Source organism: Camelus ferus, chromosome 15 (genome assembly GCF_009834535.1).
Source record: "Camelus ferus isolate YT-003-E chromosome 15, BCGSAC_Cfer_1.0, whole genome shotgun sequence".
Classification (NCBI taxonomy): Eukaryota; Metazoa; Chordata; class Mammalia; order Artiodactyla; family Camelidae; genus Camelus; species Camelus ferus.
The window spans coordinates 22727013-22746405 of NC_045710.1; the positions used below are offsets into that span (position 1 = coordinate 22727013).

General features: G+C 32.8%; 1 protein-coding gene across 1 annotated transcript in view; it reads left to right on the forward strand.

Moving 5' to 3' along the window:
- The window catches only part of BIRC6 (baculoviral IAP repeat containing 6), a 197486-nt gene that overhangs the window by 63142 nt on the left and 114951 nt on the right, over nt 1-19393 (forward strand). The window contains 10 exon segments of the mRNA XM_032497324.1: nt 126-259; nt 4787-4933; nt 12916-13103; nt 13890-14213; nt 14457-14556; nt 16550-16764; nt 16950-17158; nt 17493-17839; nt 18431-18650; nt 19258-19391. Of these exon segments, the coding sequence (XP_032353215.1) occupies nt 126-259; nt 4787-4933; nt 12916-13103; nt 13890-14213; nt 14457-14556; nt 16550-16764; nt 16950-17158; nt 17493-17839; nt 18431-18650; nt 19258-19391 (2018 nt within the window).

Below are 19393 nucleotides of genomic sequence, written 5' to 3' on the forward strand. Positions count from 1 at the left end.
GAGTTAAATCTGGTTAGTGTCTCCTTCTACCCTGTGTAAAAACTACTTTTAAACCTAAGTAAATAGATGATTTGCTAATTAGATGGCTGACAGGAAAATTGTTAGAACTTTATTTTATTTTCCAGATACGGATTATATAGTTCACCATTTGATCCAGTCCTCTTTGATTTGGAGATGAGTGGCTCTTCTTGTAAAAATGTGTACAACAGCAGCATTGGTGTCCAGTCAGATGAAATTGATTTATCAGATGTCCTTTCAGGTAGTAATGTCTTTTATTAAAGGAATTTCTGAATTTGATATCTTGGGTTTAAGCTACCATTGACTTCTAATAGATTGCAGTTACTATATTCTGTCTTTAAAAATTACAGGTTTTTAGAAGCGAATTTCGGTATCTGTGAATCATTAAACTATTTCCCTTTGTTTCTTAACTCCCTCCTCAAAAAATACTGAAATTATTTCTGAAAGGATTGTGAATTTGGTTTTTGTTTGTGTTTCATTGCGTGTCAGTATGACTTTAATGCCAATAGGGGACTGAAATTTGGTTATTTCTTATATAGCTTTTTCAATTTTATTTGATGTGCCTTTGCTGTCCATAATACCAAAGAACATGCTATGTCATATTTCAGAAAATAAAATTAATGTATACTTATTGTAATAAGCAAAGATGCAGAAAGTAAAAATGATTTGCTGCATCTTCTATCCCACTTTTGGGAGGTAAACTTGGTACACAGCATTACATATATTCTTGCATACATTTCTGAAGAATGTGCTTCTGGGATTGTATAACACTATTTGTGTAATCTTTTCTGGTGCTAGAATTTGTTGTTTATTTAGTTTTGTTAGATAAAGCAATGACCGTTTTATTTTTTGTTTTCTTCCGTCCCACTTAACTTACTGCAAGTGTTGCTAGTAAACCAAAATATTAGAAAATTTATTTGTAAACATATTAAAATGATCACTTTAAATATAAGACATTTCGGGGGTTAGTCTTAGTTTTGTTTAAAAGTGAATTATGAATTATGGAAAAAGCAAAAGTAAAATCAAATACAGAAATATAAGTCAAATGTAAAGTGGCTCAACTCTAATCTCTATATCTTCCTAGATTACCATTGTTAATAAGATGTTCAGCTGTTTAGACTGGTTTGCTACTTGCTTGTTTATGAACATTTTTAGTGAAAGAGATCATACTATACTTCTGGTCTGTTACTTACTTTTTAATGACTTATTCTTCCTTAGGTATGTTTTCTCCTCTGATGACTTAGGCTCTTCAAGCCAGTCTTTTCTCTATCTAAGTGATATGCCAGCTTATGAGTACAACTCAGTGGAGGGGTTAGAACTCCACCTATAGATTCCTTCTGTACACCTTAGGATAGAATGAAATTCATTATAGAGTGTAAGGAGAACACCACAGAGCTCAGGCCACGCCAGGGGGTTAAATATGCAAGAGCAGCCATACTCATTACAGAAGACCCAGAAGAGGGAACTTAGAAATCAAGATGTAAATCTCCATATGAATATGTTTTCATTTTATTCCTCACCTTCAGGCCTTCTGCTGCATTCCTTTTCTCATTTAGTGGCATCCCTGGCACAAAACAGAAATCTGAATGTTGTCTTTCTTATCCTCCCCATTGAGGCTATCATCAGAGTCTGTTTTCCACCGATATATATTTCAAATCTGCCCATTTTCTTACCTCCCAAGGTTACAGTCTAAGCCATAGTCATCTTGAACCTGGACTACAATAATAGCTTTATACCTGTACTTTCTGCATCTGTTCTTGGCTCACTTTTCTACGTTTTCCAAATCTGAATGCAGTCATATTTGAATGCAAACCTGATCTCATCACCTTACCTCTCCTTAAAATATTTGTCATGTCTTCCCATTATTCTACAGTCCAAAGTCTCTACTATAGCACGGAAAATCTTGTATGATCTGACTCTTTTCCCCTTGCCACTGTTAGTCTTCTTTCTGTGGCCCAGTGTTTCTCAAAGTATGGCAGAGGCCCCCTCAGGGTTCCAGAGATCCTTTCAGGACGTTCATGGGTCAACTGTTAATGTTATTTGCCTTTTTCACTGCATTGACATTTGTACTGATTGTACAAAAGCATGATGTTCTTCCCTAAGCACTTACAGTAACAAATGCCAGATTCACTTAGACATATCTTTGATGAAACACTAAAAGTTGTTAGTTTTATTAAATTTTGAACCCACAAGTACACATCTTTTAACTGTTTTGTGATGAAATGGGAAGTATGAATGAATGTTGCATACTGAAGAGCCATGGTTGTTTCAAGGACAAGCACTTGTGCAGTTGTTAAGAGTTACAAGCTGAACTAGTTGCTTATTTCATGAAACACCACATTTATTTGCAAGAATGACAGATATAATATATTTATTCAGATTTGATTATTTGGCAGGTATTTTCTCAAAAATGAATAGAAAAAGCCCACCAGTATCCATCCAATTGATAATATTTGCTGCCAATGTTGAAAGTAGAGCTTTTAAGCAAAATTTAGAATTTTGAAAAACTTGTATCCTCTGAAGTGAACTTGACAGCTTCTCAATACGTAAAGACTTTTCTGTTGGGCTCCAGTGATACGTTAGTGAGTGTCATTTTCTGATATCATATAATGAAGTGTGTTCGCATTTGGAATATCTGTATATGTTGGTGAACCAGTATTTTCCAAATGATCATTGCATGGTCATTCAACATCACGCATGGGCAAAAGATTACTTAAAAGTATAAGCTAGGCCGTTAACCTTAACGAAATAGAGTTTGAATAGATCACTGATAAGATTTCAGACGCCATATTGCAGCTAATCCTAAACTACCATGTGTCAAGTTTTTGAATATATAAGACTTTATTAAAATATTCCTTTCTTTGCCAACTACATATTTGCGTTGGGCCGGATTTTTTTCACATACCTCTATCAGAGCAACACACTGTTGCAGAGGCAGATGGGCAAATCCAGCTACCCTCTAATAAGCCACATTTGAAAGAGATTTGCAAGAAAGTGAAACATCACCACTCTTCTTAAGTTAATTTTGTTTTATATTTTTAAAAAATTTTAATAGTTATTTTATTTTCGAAGCTACTTTGACAGTTCTGTTTTACTTTTTTTTAAAAACACTTTTATTTTGTTGTTTGTTTTTTTGGGTGGGGAGTTGTAGAGGTAATTAGGTTTATTTATTTATTTATGTTAGTGGAGGTACTGGAGACTGAATCCAGGGCCTCGTGCCTACTAAACATGTACTCTACCATTAAGCTATACTCCCCCCCAAGTTTTTTTTTTTTTAGAAGACAGTTATTTTTCATCAAAGTATGCTATTCATTTTTATATCTAATGAGTTTATTTCTATTAAACAAATTAATATTTAAAACTATTCTCATCTTATAATTTCTGCGTTGATAAATATCAGTGTATATAAACAACCAACATAAATGAAAACTTTTTAGAGTTCCTTAAATTGTTTTAAAAATATGTAGAGGGGTTTTAGGATTGAGAAATACTCCTCTTGGTACATTGTTCTTTCAGTTTCTCTAATGTGCCACATTCCTTCCTACTGAAAGGATTTCACTCGTGTCATTTCTTCTGCTTGGATTCCCCTGCCCCAGTGGAAGAAGTAAACATTAAAAAATTTTTTTTTCTTCCCATCAATCTCATGACCTGATCATGGAAGTATTTTATTACCCCTTGACTTAAACTGATTTCTTCATTTCCCCTTGACTTAATTGTTCTTAGAACTTCTGTTAAATAAAACATAGTACTTTTTTTTTTTAAAGTTAAATTGAATAATGAGTAGTTTAATACTTGGCAACCTTGAACAGAGTACGTGTTTCATGACAATTAGGGCCTTCCCTTTTACTCTTGTATCTCCCATGTCTTCTGTTGAGTAAGTGCTCAATAAATGTTAAACACCACATGTCAGGCCCTGTGCTGGTGCCAAAGGGATGTTGGAGAACAGCGTTATGACAGTTTAGTCTTGTATTTATTCCTTCAGATGTTTGATGGCAGTTTATATCTCCCCATTCTTTCGATCTTCTGTTCTGTTTTACTTTGTCTATTAAAGAATTTTGTTTAAAGTAGTGATCTGATTCCAGAAAATTTGAAGAGTACTATTAATAACCCCCAGTATATACTCTTAATTCTTTTGTGTTCTTCTTGCTGTGGTTTTATAGTTCACATTGTTGTGATCACATGATTTTTTTTTTTTAGTAGTACAAATACTTAAGCTATTTTTATGATTATAAAGTAGTATGCCTCATTCTAGAATATTGATAGTGTATATAAAATATAAAGATTTGTAGGAAAATCTTGTTAATATTTTGGAATGTTTCTTTAGTTTTTCTTTAGTGTGTCATTTATACAGTTGACATCATAAAGTATATTCTGATTTTATGCATGCTGATTTTAATTTAAACAGATTGGGTAGTAGCTAATCTAAGTAGCTGGTTTATTATTTTTTCCTCATTTAAAAATCTAAACCTCTTATTCCAGCAGAGGAAAAAGGAAAAAAAAAAATCGACATCACTTGTTAAAGTTCCGTGATGGTGTGAGTGGCCACTAAGTTGCTTCTGTGCAACTCTGCTTTTGTAGCAAAGAAACTAGTATCTCCTGTTTGTTAGTTTTCTTAATACCATGTGTATTGTAGAAGCCCTGTGTAAGCTTTGTGCATTTATACATCTTCTCTAATTAAAATTGAAGTAGCAACTATAGTTTCAATATGACTACTGCCTTTTTAAAGATTAATTCACATTTTATAAGACTTGTCTTTTTTTTGTATTAGGAAATGGAAAGGTCAGTAGTTGCACAGCTGCTGAAGGTAGTTTCACATCTCTCACTGGACTTCTAGAAGTTGAACCCCTGCACTTTACTTGTGTGTCAACTAGTGATGGAACCAGAATAGAAAGGGATGATGCAAGTACGTTTACTGGTATATACCTTCTTTTATTATATACATTCTTTTATTATCTATTTTATGTTATAATAACATGGTATATCAGTATTTACATATCAGTTCATAATGTTTAAATTCATTTGCTTTCTTGTTAGTAGAAACTTACTGATAGGAGGAACATTTTGGGGAAAATCATAGGTAGTTTCATGTTCTTTCCTAAGTCTATTCATGAGTTTCTTTTCCTATCCTCTAGAACACTGTATTAAAATGTTAAATTCTGTTGTTTTTATGTGTGTGCATTTTTAGAAACATTTTAATCTGGAAAATACCAAACATAATGAAAGTAGAGGGAAGAGCACATTAGACTTTGTATTTTCATTACCCAGCTTCAGCATTCATGGCCAATCTTGTGTGTAGTTTTGGCATCATGATGCTACCTCTTGCGTTTAAAGTTAAAAGTGTATTTGATGTCTTTGAGAAGGTTGAGATGATTGAAGAAGGAATACTATTTTTTTAGCTAGTTTAAAGCAACTTTGGATCTATGAACCAGTATTTGTGTGTATTGAATATATGGTGGTGTTGATGTTTTAAATGAATAATCAGTAAGAACTCTTGTTTATTGTGTATATCTTATTTTCTGTTTTTTTCCTTCACATTGTAGGATCAGTGTTTATTTACAATTAGTTCTATCTGGGCACAAATAATTGAAGTTTTCATAATGAAAAATATTGGTATATGGTTTTATATTTATACTCACAGAAGGGATTGAATATTGTCTTGAATGAATTTTGCTGTTGGAGGTTTTTTGTAAGTGGGTGTCTTTTTGTTTCTTCAACTGTTTAACTGAAGATAAAAACAGTTTTCATGAGAAGTCATGAAAAATTTGATCTTGCACTTGGGTCCAGAATGGCAGAGTATTTTAAAAGAAACTTAACAGTTCTTTGAGCACCTTTTTATTCAGAATCATCGTAATATCTTCCAATTGTAGAAGTAACCATCAAGTGAGATTAATGTCTTATGTAGCTCAGTGTCTTAATTGAAAATAAAAATCTAATATTTCTTTATGTGGAGATGCCAGAAGAGTCAAAGCACATTTGTTTTCTTGGGCTATTATATTCATTTTGTAGAAACTTATACATTTACAGTGCCATGGAAACAAGAAAGAAGTGCCATGCCATAACAAGAACTTAAACTTCCAGAGAGCACTTTAGTTATAAATCAGACTTTTTTTTTTTGGAACTTTCATGAAATTAAGTACCTAAAATATTTTTACTGTAAGAAAACTCATGTGTTTGAATAAGTAATACTTTGAGAAGGTATAAAACTTAAACTGTAAAAAATCTGGTTTGAAAAAGAATAGATTTCCCTCACTCTTCCTCCCCATTTCTTCTCCTGCAAAGCAAGTAATAGGACAAGTTTCTTGTCTTTTCATAGGCAGTCTGTGCTTTTAACAAGCAGTCACCTCTATATTCTATACAGATTGAAACCACCACCAGCAGAGGGGTTTTATTAACTGTTAGGGCAGAGTCCTGACTAGTGATTATAAGGCGCTAGAAGATGACTGTAGTCTCTCAACTTCCTGTTTGGTTTTTTTTTTGGAAATACGTTAATTGTGAAATCTAATGCTCATTTAGATGGGTACAGAAAACAGTTGTATAAGTGAAGCAATTTATAACAACGCAAACTGCCTGTGTGACCACCAAGTCAAAAAATAACATTTCAAGTACTCGAAAAAAGGTATCTTTATGCCCCCTTCCATTTATTCTCCCTCACTCTCTCCAAAAGGTAACCATTGTCCTAACTTTCCAAGTAAACATTTCTTGGTTTTTGTTTCTTTGCATAACCACTTAGGCATTCCTAAACACTGGTTGAGTAGGGTCTGTATGGTATAGAATTGCATTTATGTATTTTTGATTGGCCTTCTGTTCAATGTTATAATTGTTAAATTCACCTACATCATTGTTTATAGATAGCTGATTCATTTTCATTGCTGTTTTAAAGATTCTACTCTCTGAATAAAACAATATTTATATATCCACTATTGATTTTTGAACTGTTGATGGACATTTGGTTTGTTACATTATGGTGTTGTTAGTACTAAATGGATACGCTTTTCTCTTGGATGTGAAGGTACTAATTGATTTGCTGCTTCATAAGGTTTTCATATATTCAGCTTCAGTAAGTAATGTTAAAGAAATGCTTCCTTAGTTTCCAAATATATTAACGTTTTCTTGTTACCATCTTGTTATTCATTTCTATTTAAATTACTGTAGGGTCAAAAGAAATACTTTATCAGTCTTGCAAAATTTGTTGGAAATTGTAGAGGATCAGCAATAATGCCTGACAAAATGTTTACTCTGTACTTAGTAAAGTGTACTCTGTATCCATTTGGGCAGGTTTGCTAATTGTGTTCTTTAAATTCTCTGTCTTTATTATCTTTTTCTTGTTTGGTTAGTAAGATCAGCATGTTAAATTCTTGTCATTATACCTGTGTATTTAGTTTAGTCAATTTTTAGTGTATATGTTTTGAAAGTACCATACAAATGTAGAATGTTTGTATCTTCATTGTGAACTGAATCTTTTATCATTAGATATTATCTCTTTGTTTCTAAGATTGATTATCCTAAAACTGTTTGATATTATACACCAGGCATCAACTTTCTCTTCTTAAACTATTTGTATGGTATATAATTTTCTTTCTTTTTCCTTTCATCTTTTCACTGTCTCCTTATATTTTAAATATCTCTTTTTTTAAGCAGGATGTATTTTTTTTTTTTACCCTCAACCAATCTGATGCTTTCTCTTTCAACTGGAATATTCAGTTTATTTACATTTAATGTAATTAATAATACATTTTTATTTAAATTTACTATGTTTTTCATATGTCCTATTAGATTTCTCATTTGCCAGTTAGATGTTTCTTTTTCTCCCCTCCCCACCCCCACCCCCTCTTTTTGGTGAGTATATTTTTATTGAGCTATTTTTCTACTTATTATTATTTTTAGCAATTATCCCAGAGATCATAATATACATACATCCTTGATATACAGAAATCCAGTTACTTTTTTTTTTTTTACCATGCAGTGCAAATATATTGAACACTATCTTATTACCTTTCCAAATTATGTGGCATTGTGGTTTTATACCTTATTTGTATATGTATTTTAATTCCCATGATTATTATTATAGTTTTTTATATTCAGTATTCATTTGGATTTTCTCATAATTTCATTCTCATTCCTCTTTACTCCTTTTTGTGCTTTTGAGATTTTATGTGGAATGATTTTCTTTATATCTGAAAACTACTCTGTAGGATCACTTTTTGTTCTTGTCTACTACTGATGATGAGTTTACTTAGTTTTGAGGGGGAAATATTCAAAATTTTTGGAATAATTTGGTAAACTGCATAGCCAGTATTGATGTTTTTCACATTTCATTTTTATTGTTTTTCTTTGCTGAAGTACCTCAAAACAAATCCTAGGTATTATAGTTGACCCTTGTACAATATGGATTTGAATTGTGTGGGTCCACTTATATTCATATTTTTTTTTCAATAAATGTGTACTACAGTACTACTTGGTTCATGATTGGTTAAAACTACATGTGCAGAACTGTGGACACAGAGGTCTGACTGTAAAGTTTTCTGTGGATTTTTCATCTGTGCAGAAGGTAGATACCCCTAAGCCCTGTATTGTTCAAGGGTCAACTGTATATCACTTCTACCTCTACATACGTAGCACACACATAAGTACCTTAAACAATGTGAATATCCTCTTTAATAACTGATTCCATTTTTATTATAGTTATCTAAACAAACTATGGTTTATCATGATGAATTGTATTATAATGAACTAAATTAGCATAATTAATTTCATGCTATCATCTAAATTCCAATACTTCATTACATTTATCTGAATATCACAATAATAACTTTCTACATTTGGCTTGTTTGGATCAAGAGGTGTCATCTTCATTCTTGAGGTATCACATGTTATAGAATTCTAAGCTATTATTTCTTCTAGTTATTTAAATATAATCTTTCTTTTTACCTTAAACCAATTTTTTTAGACATAACTTGTCAGTCTTACTCCTTTTTTAAAGTCACTGTCAGTTTTCAAGGTGTTTTTGAGATTCATATTCTCTCTCTCTGCCTCCTTCCCTTTCTACCTTCTCTGCCTCTCTTCCCCTCTTTCCCCATCTCTCTCCCTCTCACTGAGCATTTTTCTCTTATGTTCCTATATGTGGTTTCATTTGTATTTATTCTGGTTGGGATTCATAGCGCTTCTTGAATCCTTACTTGATATCTTCCATCAGCTTGAGAAAGATTCAGACGTTAACTGTTCAAACATTGCTTCTGTCCTATGTTCTATCTTCTCTCTTTTTGCATCTTCAATTTCATGTATGTTATACCTCATCACCATAACTGATACAAGTTTAACTTTTTAAATCTCTTCTTTTACTATGAGTATTTTCTTGTAATTTATCTTAGTTTACTAATTCTTTCTTCTAATGTTTAATCACTTATGGGAAAAATACTATCCTTCCTCCACTCTACTGCAACGTTGTCTCTGTTCATAATCATTTGTCTCCTATCTGTTTCAGTTATTTCTGTTCCACTGGTCAGTTTGTGCAGCCTTATGCCAATACCTCATTATCTTAATTACTGTAACTTCACAGAAGGTCTTAACATCTGATAATATAAACCCACCAACTTTTTCTTTCTTTTTCTGGTAGATTTAGAAAGTTTATGTATAAAGTTTCACAATGTTACATAATCATCACCAGTATCTAATTCCAGAGCATTTCCATCACTCCAAAAAGAAACCTCGTAGCCATTAGCAGTCACTCCCAATACCCCTCTCTCCCATCTCTTAGCAATCACTAATATATTTTGAGTCTCTATGGATTTGCCTACCCTGGTCATTTCACGTAAATGTGGAATCATACAGTATTTGACCTTTTTGTCTGGCTTCTTTCACTTGGTTTAATGTTTTCAAGGTTCATACATTTAGTGTGTTAAGTGTCTCTTTTTAATGGCTGAATGATACTCCATCTTATGGTTACACCACTTTTTAGAATTTTTTAGATATACCACATTTTATTTATCTGCTCAACAATTAGTGGACATTTGGGTTGTTTCCTCTTGTTGATTATGAAGAAAAATAGTTGTGAACATTTTTGTGTAAGTTTTCGTGTGATACATGTTTTCAGTTTTGTTGGGTGTGTACCTAGGGGTGAAATTCACCAACATTCTTTTTCTTAAAGATCATCCTTCAAAAAGTTTCAAGGTCTTTTGTATTTCATTTTTTTCTAGCTTTATTGAAATTTAATTTACATATATAACCTTGAGCAAGTTTAAGGTGTACAACATGTTGTTTTGATACACTTATATATTGTAAAATGATTACCTCTATAGCATTAGCTGATCCCTTCATCCCATCACATAGTTATCCTTTTTTTTCTTTTGTGGATTTGCCTAAATTTAAGATTTAGTCTCTTAGCAACTTTCAAGTGTATAATATGGTATTATTAGCTATAATCACCTATATATTAGAGCTCAGTAATTTCATTTAATTTTTGAATTGGCTTGACAATTTACACACAAAAAAGCTTATTAGTATTTTATTTTAATTTGTGGTTTGAATATAACCATTTGAGAGATTTGATATCTTAAATATTGAATCTTTCAGTCCATTAACATGGTATGTAAGTTCTTTAGTGTATTTAGGTATTCAGTATATCTTGGGTGATGTTTTATACTTCTCAGTATACTAGAAGTTTTGCATATCTTTCTTAGATTTGTACCTAGGTATTTGATTTTTTTTATGCTATTGTGAGTAATGTTTTTCTTAATTGTATTTCTGTTCTCTTGTTGCTAGTGTATAGAAATATAATTGATTTGTATATATTAATCTCATATCTGGTAACACTGCTATATTAACTTATTCTAATATTTTGTAAATTCTTGGGGATTTTTAATATACAGTTATGTAATCTGTTAATAAACAGAGTTTTACTTCTTGTTTTTCTAGTTGTTTTATCTTTTATTTCTTTTCTTGGTCTGTTGTGCATCCTAGGACTTCCTGCATGATATTGAATAGAAATGGTGGTAATAGTCATCTTTATCTTGTTCTCACCTGGTTTTTTTTCATATCTAGTTTTAGAGGTCCTTAGTATAAAAACAGAAAATGATATTGAAAACTCAAAGACTGTGCAAAAGATTTGAAAGTTAGTTTTGTAATAGCGTGGTGACTTTTCTTGGATTGTTTGTCTGTTATGTGTTTTAGTGACTTAATTCATTTTCCTTTAAGTATTACTTGATTTGGGCATTAGATTTTAAAATCAGTAAAGGGGCTAAAGTACACGTGGTTAATATTGAAATTCACTTAAATTACCCCAGAAGTACAAGTACAACATAAGTGCTTCAGTAAGTTCAATAATTTTTTCTCCGGAACTGGAATTGCTGTTGCTTTGGTGGAACCTTTGGAGCAGATGGATTTCATTTGGGGACACACAGTTTATGAGAATTATGATTGCTGTTTCTTTGACCAAGTTCATGTAGTTGAATTTGTATAAGTTAAATGAAGTGTAGGATGACTGCACTATAATAAACGTGCTTTTTTTAAGTTGAGGAAATTTTGTATTATAAGAGGCTATGTACAATTTTGTTGTTATTTCTATCTGGTGATTGTAGCCTAGTTTTCTTTTTCAGTAATTCATTAGAATTCTGCCATAATAAAGCCATTGTTAGATTTTAAGATAGGCTGTCAGATTACCTATTTTTTTTCCCTTTTCAAGTTTTATGCGCAAATTAATTCCCTCAATTTTAGATTCACTATCTGTGAAATGGAATAACAATAGTACTCACCCATGTGCCACTGCAAAGTTTAAATGAGTTGATGTAAGTTCCATGCTTAGCACTGTGCCTCTCACTGGCTTTGAATTCACACAGTCGTTGGTTCTAACCCTAGTTCTACCACTGTCAGCTCTACAGGGTAACTTCTCTGAGCCATTCTTTACTTAGTCAACCAAAGCAGAATCATAGTACCTGCCCTTCAGTGTTGTTCATTTGTTGAATGTAGTAATTAACTAAAACAGTGAAAGATGGTTGGTAATACACACTAAGCATTTGCTATTCTTGGAGCAGTTATTTTTCCTTAATATAAGCTTTCTAATAAAAGCCTTTTATAATATAAATATTAATGAGGTTATTAGACTTGGCCTTTACTTCTTGTTTTATGCTGACCTGTGTAAGTTAGGAAATTAAGTCTTTGTCTCAGCTGTTTTCAGTAGTTTTCCACAAATATAAATATGTGATAGGGAAAAAAGTTCCTTTATACTGTATATTCAAATAACATTGGAAAGCAAAGTCAAGGAAGTATTTTAACTTGTGTGATTTCATAGACCTTTAATGATGATAATGTTCATGAGGAAACAGTATGTGCCAGACATATTTGACTATGCATAGGTTGTGCTTCTATTTTTATTAGTGTTCTAGGAAGTGTATGGTAGGAAATATTGCTTTACATATTCTGTGTGGGCCAGACTCTGTCTAGGTTTTGCTTTAAAATGAAAAATAGATGTCATCAGTCTTCAATGACGTTCTTGTAATTGAAAGTCTTTTTTAGCTTTTTAGGGGAGAAGGGAGGAAATGTTGCTGGAGGAAAACTTAGTAAAGCAAAAGTCAATGTATTTCTTACACTCAAATTGTATAAAAATACTCTCATTTTGTATTTTCATTTTAGCCATATTAAATGAAATTTCTCCTGTGCTGAAAATATTTTTAAACTCAAAAGTATACTAATTTTTTGTTTGATATAGAAGTCATTCCTGGGTCTTGTATGCTTGAATACTGTTGTTACCGATACACTTTTACCATTAAGATTTCCTTTCAATATTTCTATTTTTAAAATAAAAGTTAACTGTAGTTTTAGTGTCAGAGTAGTATGGTGTGCGTATGTTTCTCTGTGAACCTTTTCTTCATCCTGTTTTCTCCCCCCCTCCTTGTCTTATGCCAGTGAGTTCCTTCGGGGTTACTCCTGCAGTAGGTGGACTATCATCTGGGACAGTTGGGGAAGCTTCGACAGCCCTGAGTTCAGCAGCCCAGGTAGCTTTGCAGTCTCTCTCTCATGCAATGGCTTCAGCCGAGCAACAGCTGCAGGTGCTGCAAGAGAAACAGCAGCAGCTTTTGAAGCTTCAGCAACAGGTTGGAGACTATTTGGCTCTTTGTTCATGCTGTCTCTAAACTTCAAAAGCTGAGAAAGTACTGTAAAAATGACCATTATTTTCATAAAGGAAATTAGGTTGACCATCTGAGCTAATCATTTTCTGCAAAAATTGAGGTAACGTCTTTGTGACATACTTAAATTTTAAAAAATTATATAAATGTATTTTATTTGATACATACCTGGGGTAATATAATTGCTATTTTCTTTGTAATCATTAAGTAAAATCCATTCTTAACTCTGTTTAAATACTCTTGGTCAAACATTACAGTTACCAGTTACTATTTTTATGGATTGAAAAACCTAAAACAGTTTTAAAGACCAATTAAATTAATGTGATTAAGATTTAGTAAAAACAACAGATGTTTTGGAGATTTCATCATGGTCTAAATGCATCCTATGCAATTCCAGGTGACAAATTATATCAGGTTAGGCAACATGAGAATCCACTGCCTGTTAATATTTTGTTTTTAGGAGGAGTTTGTTTCTTTATTTACATTTAATTGTTCTGCTTTCTTTCCATCTTTGCTTTGAGAAAGTCCTACTTCCCAAATACTCAAGAAATTTTAAGCAAATGTTTAATGAAATACATATATATACCATAGAAATACTCCGTCCGGGTTGAGTCTGTTTTTTCCTTAGTTTCATTTTTATTGAATTAGGATCCAGTTAGTCATGCTTATTTTCATAATATATACCATGTAGTATTCCCCACAACTTAGGCAGGCAGGATTAGTCTATATTTGTTGCTTTTACTTCTCTTACAGAAAGCAAAGCTGGAAGCCAAGTTACACCAGACCACTGCTGCAGCAGCTGCAGCAGCATCGGCAGCATCAGCAGTAGGTCCTATACACAACTCTGTGCCTTCCAACCCAGCGGCAGCCCCTGGATTCTTCATCCATCCATCTGACGTTATTCCACCCACTCCAAAAACAACACCACTTTTTATGACTCCACCACTCACCCCACCCAATGAAGCAGTTTCCGTTGTGATTAATGCTGAACTTGCACAGCTTTTCCCAGGCTCAGTTATTGATCCCCCAACAGTCAATCTTGCTGCACATAACAAAAATTCCAACAAGTCCAGAATGGTAAATTATTATATTTTAAATAGATGTTCACTTATACATTGATAAATATTTTGATGTATGTGCTAACTTTAGAAGGCAAAATTTTATTATACCAACTTGTTATATCAAATTAGATTATTTTGTTTTATGAGATGTTATAGAATGTACATCAGAAGATGAGACTTGTTAATTTCATATTATGGCTATTAGTTTTTATAGAGCAAGAGTGATACCAATATAGAGTTATACCTTTTTCTTTTCTAGAATCCACTTGGTTCTGGTCTAGCCCTTGCAATTTCTCATGCTTCACATTTTCTTCAGCCTCCACCTCACCAGTCCATTATTATTGAGCGAATGCATTCAGGTAATCTTTGACTTTCTTAAGATATTTTTCTTGCTTTGTCTGCTGGCCATTTGAATTTTGAAGACTTTTTTTGTAGTTAGATTTTTCTTTTGAAAATAAATCACATATCTCTTGGGAAAATACATTTTAGTAAGAATAAGCACTCCATAAGCTTAAGCTGTGTGCTCACCAAGTTGAATGGAAGAGTGCTGCTGACTAGGTTCATTAATTCTATCCAACCTGTGGCTTTGATCTGTAAATGAGTCTCGCATGTTAAACTATGGTTGACATAGATTTTCAGCCTCCATTGGAGCTGCTCAATTGCCATTACACTAAAAATTAAAGAAGTATTCCTAAAATGAGCATTCTGGTCTTGGAACCCTTTCTTGAGAAAAGCAGATGGAATTACTGCTAATTATAGTACATAAGATTAATAACACTTCATGGTCGCTGCATACTTCAAATTTTACTTAGGCTTGTACCATGCTTATGTGCTAGAGACCTGTCATCAGGATAGGTGCTTTCAATTAGAACATCTGTACTACGTATCTTGTATATATACTTCATATATACTATATGCAGTATTTATCTTATTGTCCTACCAACTGTTATTTCCAGGCTTGAGCAGCAGCAGAATTTAACAGAATTTTTAGGTGTGTTTTATAGGAGGAAGTAACATGAATATAGTTAAGTGAACAGTTGAACTATATTTGATTTATTGCAGTGGGTTATTTCCTTTTTGGAAGAGTTTAAAAAAAAATAAAGTGTTAATGGTGTTTTCTGCCCACTAAATAATTTATTGGTAATAACATCAGTGCTTATAACATTTAGAGTGAAATTTGTTGTTGTCCAATCTTAAGAAATGTGAGCAGTTGTTTTATACTATGATTTGGTTTTTTAATCTATGGACTTGATTGTGGCACATAAACCCCCTAAGGAGAAGAATTATGCTTTTTGTTGTTCAGTAGTCTTTCTGTTTAGGAAAGTATTGGTAACTGCCTTGTTTTCCTTAAAATGACTCTATTGAGAATAATACTAGTCCTAGAAGTTAAATTTAGTTGGGTCCTTTAACTGTAAAATGTAACTGGTAAGGTTACTATCTACCCCTAACCCAGTAAAGAAGAAAAATAATTACGATTTTATTAATGCTTCTGCTTACTGTTTCACTAATTGAGCATATTCCTGAAATGTGTGGGAGATGAGAGTTGCAGAACTGCTCTTTTTTCTGTTCCTCTCAGATCATTCTTGCCTTTCATTAGCATGAGCATCTCAGCCATGCTGAGTGTGGGTTTAGTGCTTACACAGAAAAGACACACTACCTCTTTAGTGTGGCCTTGAAGAGTAAGCCTTCTGCTTCATCTGGTACTGAGCTGAAGAGAAAGTGATGTGTCAGTAAGGTGGGGTAGGGAGGGGGAGGCTTATTTGAGATAAGCTTTATCTGTCTCCATTAGACAACTTTCCTAAGACATTTTTTAGTGTGGTAGTAATGGCTACATGTGATTTCAGCCTTATGCTTTTCCTTTACATCTTAAACCCAATGTAAGATGCAACTCCAAAAGATGTTAAACAAGGCTTAAGAAAACCAAAATCATGTGATACAGTTTGATATCATTAATACATCTAATTGTGAAATTTTTTAAAAGTCCAAATGACTGAAAGAACAGATAGGTACTTTATGGAATTAATCTGTATTCTGTTTTTGCTAATTTACGTTTATTTTTGCTCTAATGCTTTAAATTAAGTCTATGTGTACAGTTGATTGCCTTGGTAGTAACAAGCTTTTTCATGTATATTATTTTTTTTTAAACCAAAGTCTTAAGGTTCAAACTAACATAGATTGAGGTTTTAGACAATTTTTGAATGAGTTACTTAGTAAAAGTAACTTTTTTTCTCATGTTTGTAGTTTAGTAAGTTGATTTCTTATTTCAAGACAAGTGTTCCACACTTTCTGAGTGTATCTTTTGGTTAATTGATATATGGTATTTTGTGTCAAATGTTGCTCTGTCTCTGATAGGAGCAAGGAGATTTGTGACCTTGGATTTTGGCAAACCAATACTGTTGACAGATGTATTAATTCCCACATGTGGAGACTTGGCCTCCTTGTCAATTGACATTTGGACATTAGGAGAAGAGGTAGATGGGAGGCGACTGGTAGTCGCAACTGATATAAGCACCCATTCACTAATTCTTCATGACTTAATACCACCTCCTGTGTGCAGATTCATGAAGGTAAAGAACTTCAAGAAAATGAATTGATACGCTTTCTGTGTTTCTGATAAGTTATGAAAACTATTCGGACATACAATTTAAAAGTATCTTTTTATAATTTATAATTATATCTCTTTTAAAATACATTACAGAGATTTTTACTGTTGTAGATTGGTGGTACCCGTACTTATAAGTTTTCATTTCAGATCACTGTCATTGGACGTTATGGAAGTACAAATGCCAGAGCTAAAATTCCATTAGGATTTTACTATGGGCATACCTATATCTTGCCTTGGGAGAGTGAACTGAAATTAATGCATGATCCTTTGAGGGGAGAGGGAGAATCTGCAAACCAACCAGAAATTGACCAGCATTTAGCGATGATGGTTGCTCTACAGGAGGATATACAGTGCAGGTTAGTAGAAAATTGCAATATATTTTAATCTTACTGAAACCCTCTATTTTGTATAATATCTCGGATATATATTTGTCAAGAAATGCCTTTTCATTAGTGTATAGAAAAGAGTGAGAGGAAGTAGGGTACTAGCTTGTTACAGTAATACTTAATGCATTAACATATTGTGATTAAGTAATTGGCTCTTTTTTTTTAGTACTTACCAATTGATTAATTCTTTTTAATGGTTATGTGTTAACGTGTTTTAGAGATTTAATTTTTAGTTAATGTTCATACTTGTTCATCAAAGAGAATGTTGCAGAAATTATTTTATTCACTTATTTTTTACTTACAGGTACAATTTAGCTTGTCATCGACTGGAAACTCTTTTGCAAAGTATTGACCTTCCTCCCCTCAACAGTGCTAACAATGCGCAGTACTTTTTGCGAAAGCCAGACAAGGCAGTTGAGGAAGACAGTAGAGTTTTTTCTGCCTATCAAGACTGTATTCAGCTACAGCTTCAATTAAATTTGGCTCATAATGCAGTGCAGAGGCTCAAAGTAGCTCTTGGTGCAAGTAGGAAGATGCTGAGTGAAACATCAGATCCAAAAGATTTGATTCAGATGTCTTCCACAGAGCAGTTACGTACTATCATCAGATATTTATTGGACACTTTGCTCAGCCTTCTTCACTCTTCCAATGGTTTGTATTTGGTTTAAGTACTTAAAAGGCTGGAAATGTATTTGATGTGGTTTTGTTTCATGTTTTGTTGTTTCCTAGGTCTAGTTAATTTTGATTTTTTTTCAGATGTGTTTATGAAATGTGTTTTAGGTTAATTCATTTTTTTCCTTGTTTTTATTTGTTTTTCTTAAATGGAGTTTTGATTTTTGTTTTGGAGTTTCTGCTATTGATGTGCCACATTATTTTTAATGGCAAAATAATAAATAATGTTTGAAAGCACAACAGTGAAAACTGTTAATGAATTCTTAGTCTAATATAGTACTGTCGCTATTTTTGATCATTACATGTGGGGCTTGCACACGGGTGCACACACACGCGGCCATCTGATACACCCAGCTCCACATACAAGAAATATAATTGTTTTAAGTGCTAACTCATCCTTACCTAAGTGTTTAGCAAATAAAGCTGTACATATAAGGAGTAAATAAATGAATAGGAAAATAAATAGAATATAATTTTTCTGTTAAAGAAGGAAATATGACCAGGCATACTGATTTTGATAGTAGAGCATACTCTTAAATAGAAATTTTACTGTTTTCTTTCTTGTAATAGGACACTCTGTTCCTGCAGTTTTGCAGAGTACATTTCATGCCCAGGCCTGTGAAGAGCTTTTTAAACATTTGTGTATCAGTGGAACCCCAAAGATACGGTTACATACTGGTCTTTTACTTGTTCAACTCTGTGGTGGTGAAAGATGGTGGGGCCAGTTTCTTTCTAATGTTCTTCAGGAATTGTACAATTCAGAGCAGCTTCTCATCTTTCCACAGGATAGGTAGGTCAGAAAATACTGGAGTAATTTGTTACTATGAGTTATACTTCTCATAGTCAAAGTTTTGATTTGGAAATCTTGTTTATGTGGATATTGAGTGTGGGAAATGAAGCATGTCTTTTCAGAGTTTGGGGAATGCCCAGTGAGGGGAATATTGAAGAAGATTCTGTATCATATATAACTACACTACATTCTTTAGCTTCCTGACTGAATCTGTGGAGTTTATAGACCTGTGTTTAGAAGTATTTCCTATCAGATCATGTTACTTTATGTGTCAAAGGTATTTTTTTGAGGTTAAAATTTTCTCTACCTGATTTCTTGTGGATTAAGTTAGAAAATAAAACTAATAGCTGAGAAACAGCTGATTTTAACATCATAGTTCCAAATATAAATCTTGCTGAGAATCAGAGTTCAATAGGTATTCTGTGAGAATTGTTCCACATACAGATGTATTTTTGATGTATTTGTAGTAGAGGGTGAGCTCTGCATCCTTAAAGCCCCTCTCAAATCTTAAGAATCAAATATTCTAACATTCTATAATTTTTAAGATGAACAATTAAATGGATTCTTACTGGTTATTTTATTTATTTATCTTTTTTTTTTTTTTAAGGGTCTTCATGTTACTTTCCTGCATTGGTCAAAGGTCACTTAGTAATAGTGGAGTATTAGAAAGCTTACTTAACCTGTTGGATAATTTACTGTCACCTCTCCAGCCACAGTTACCCATGCATAGCAGGACAGAAGGT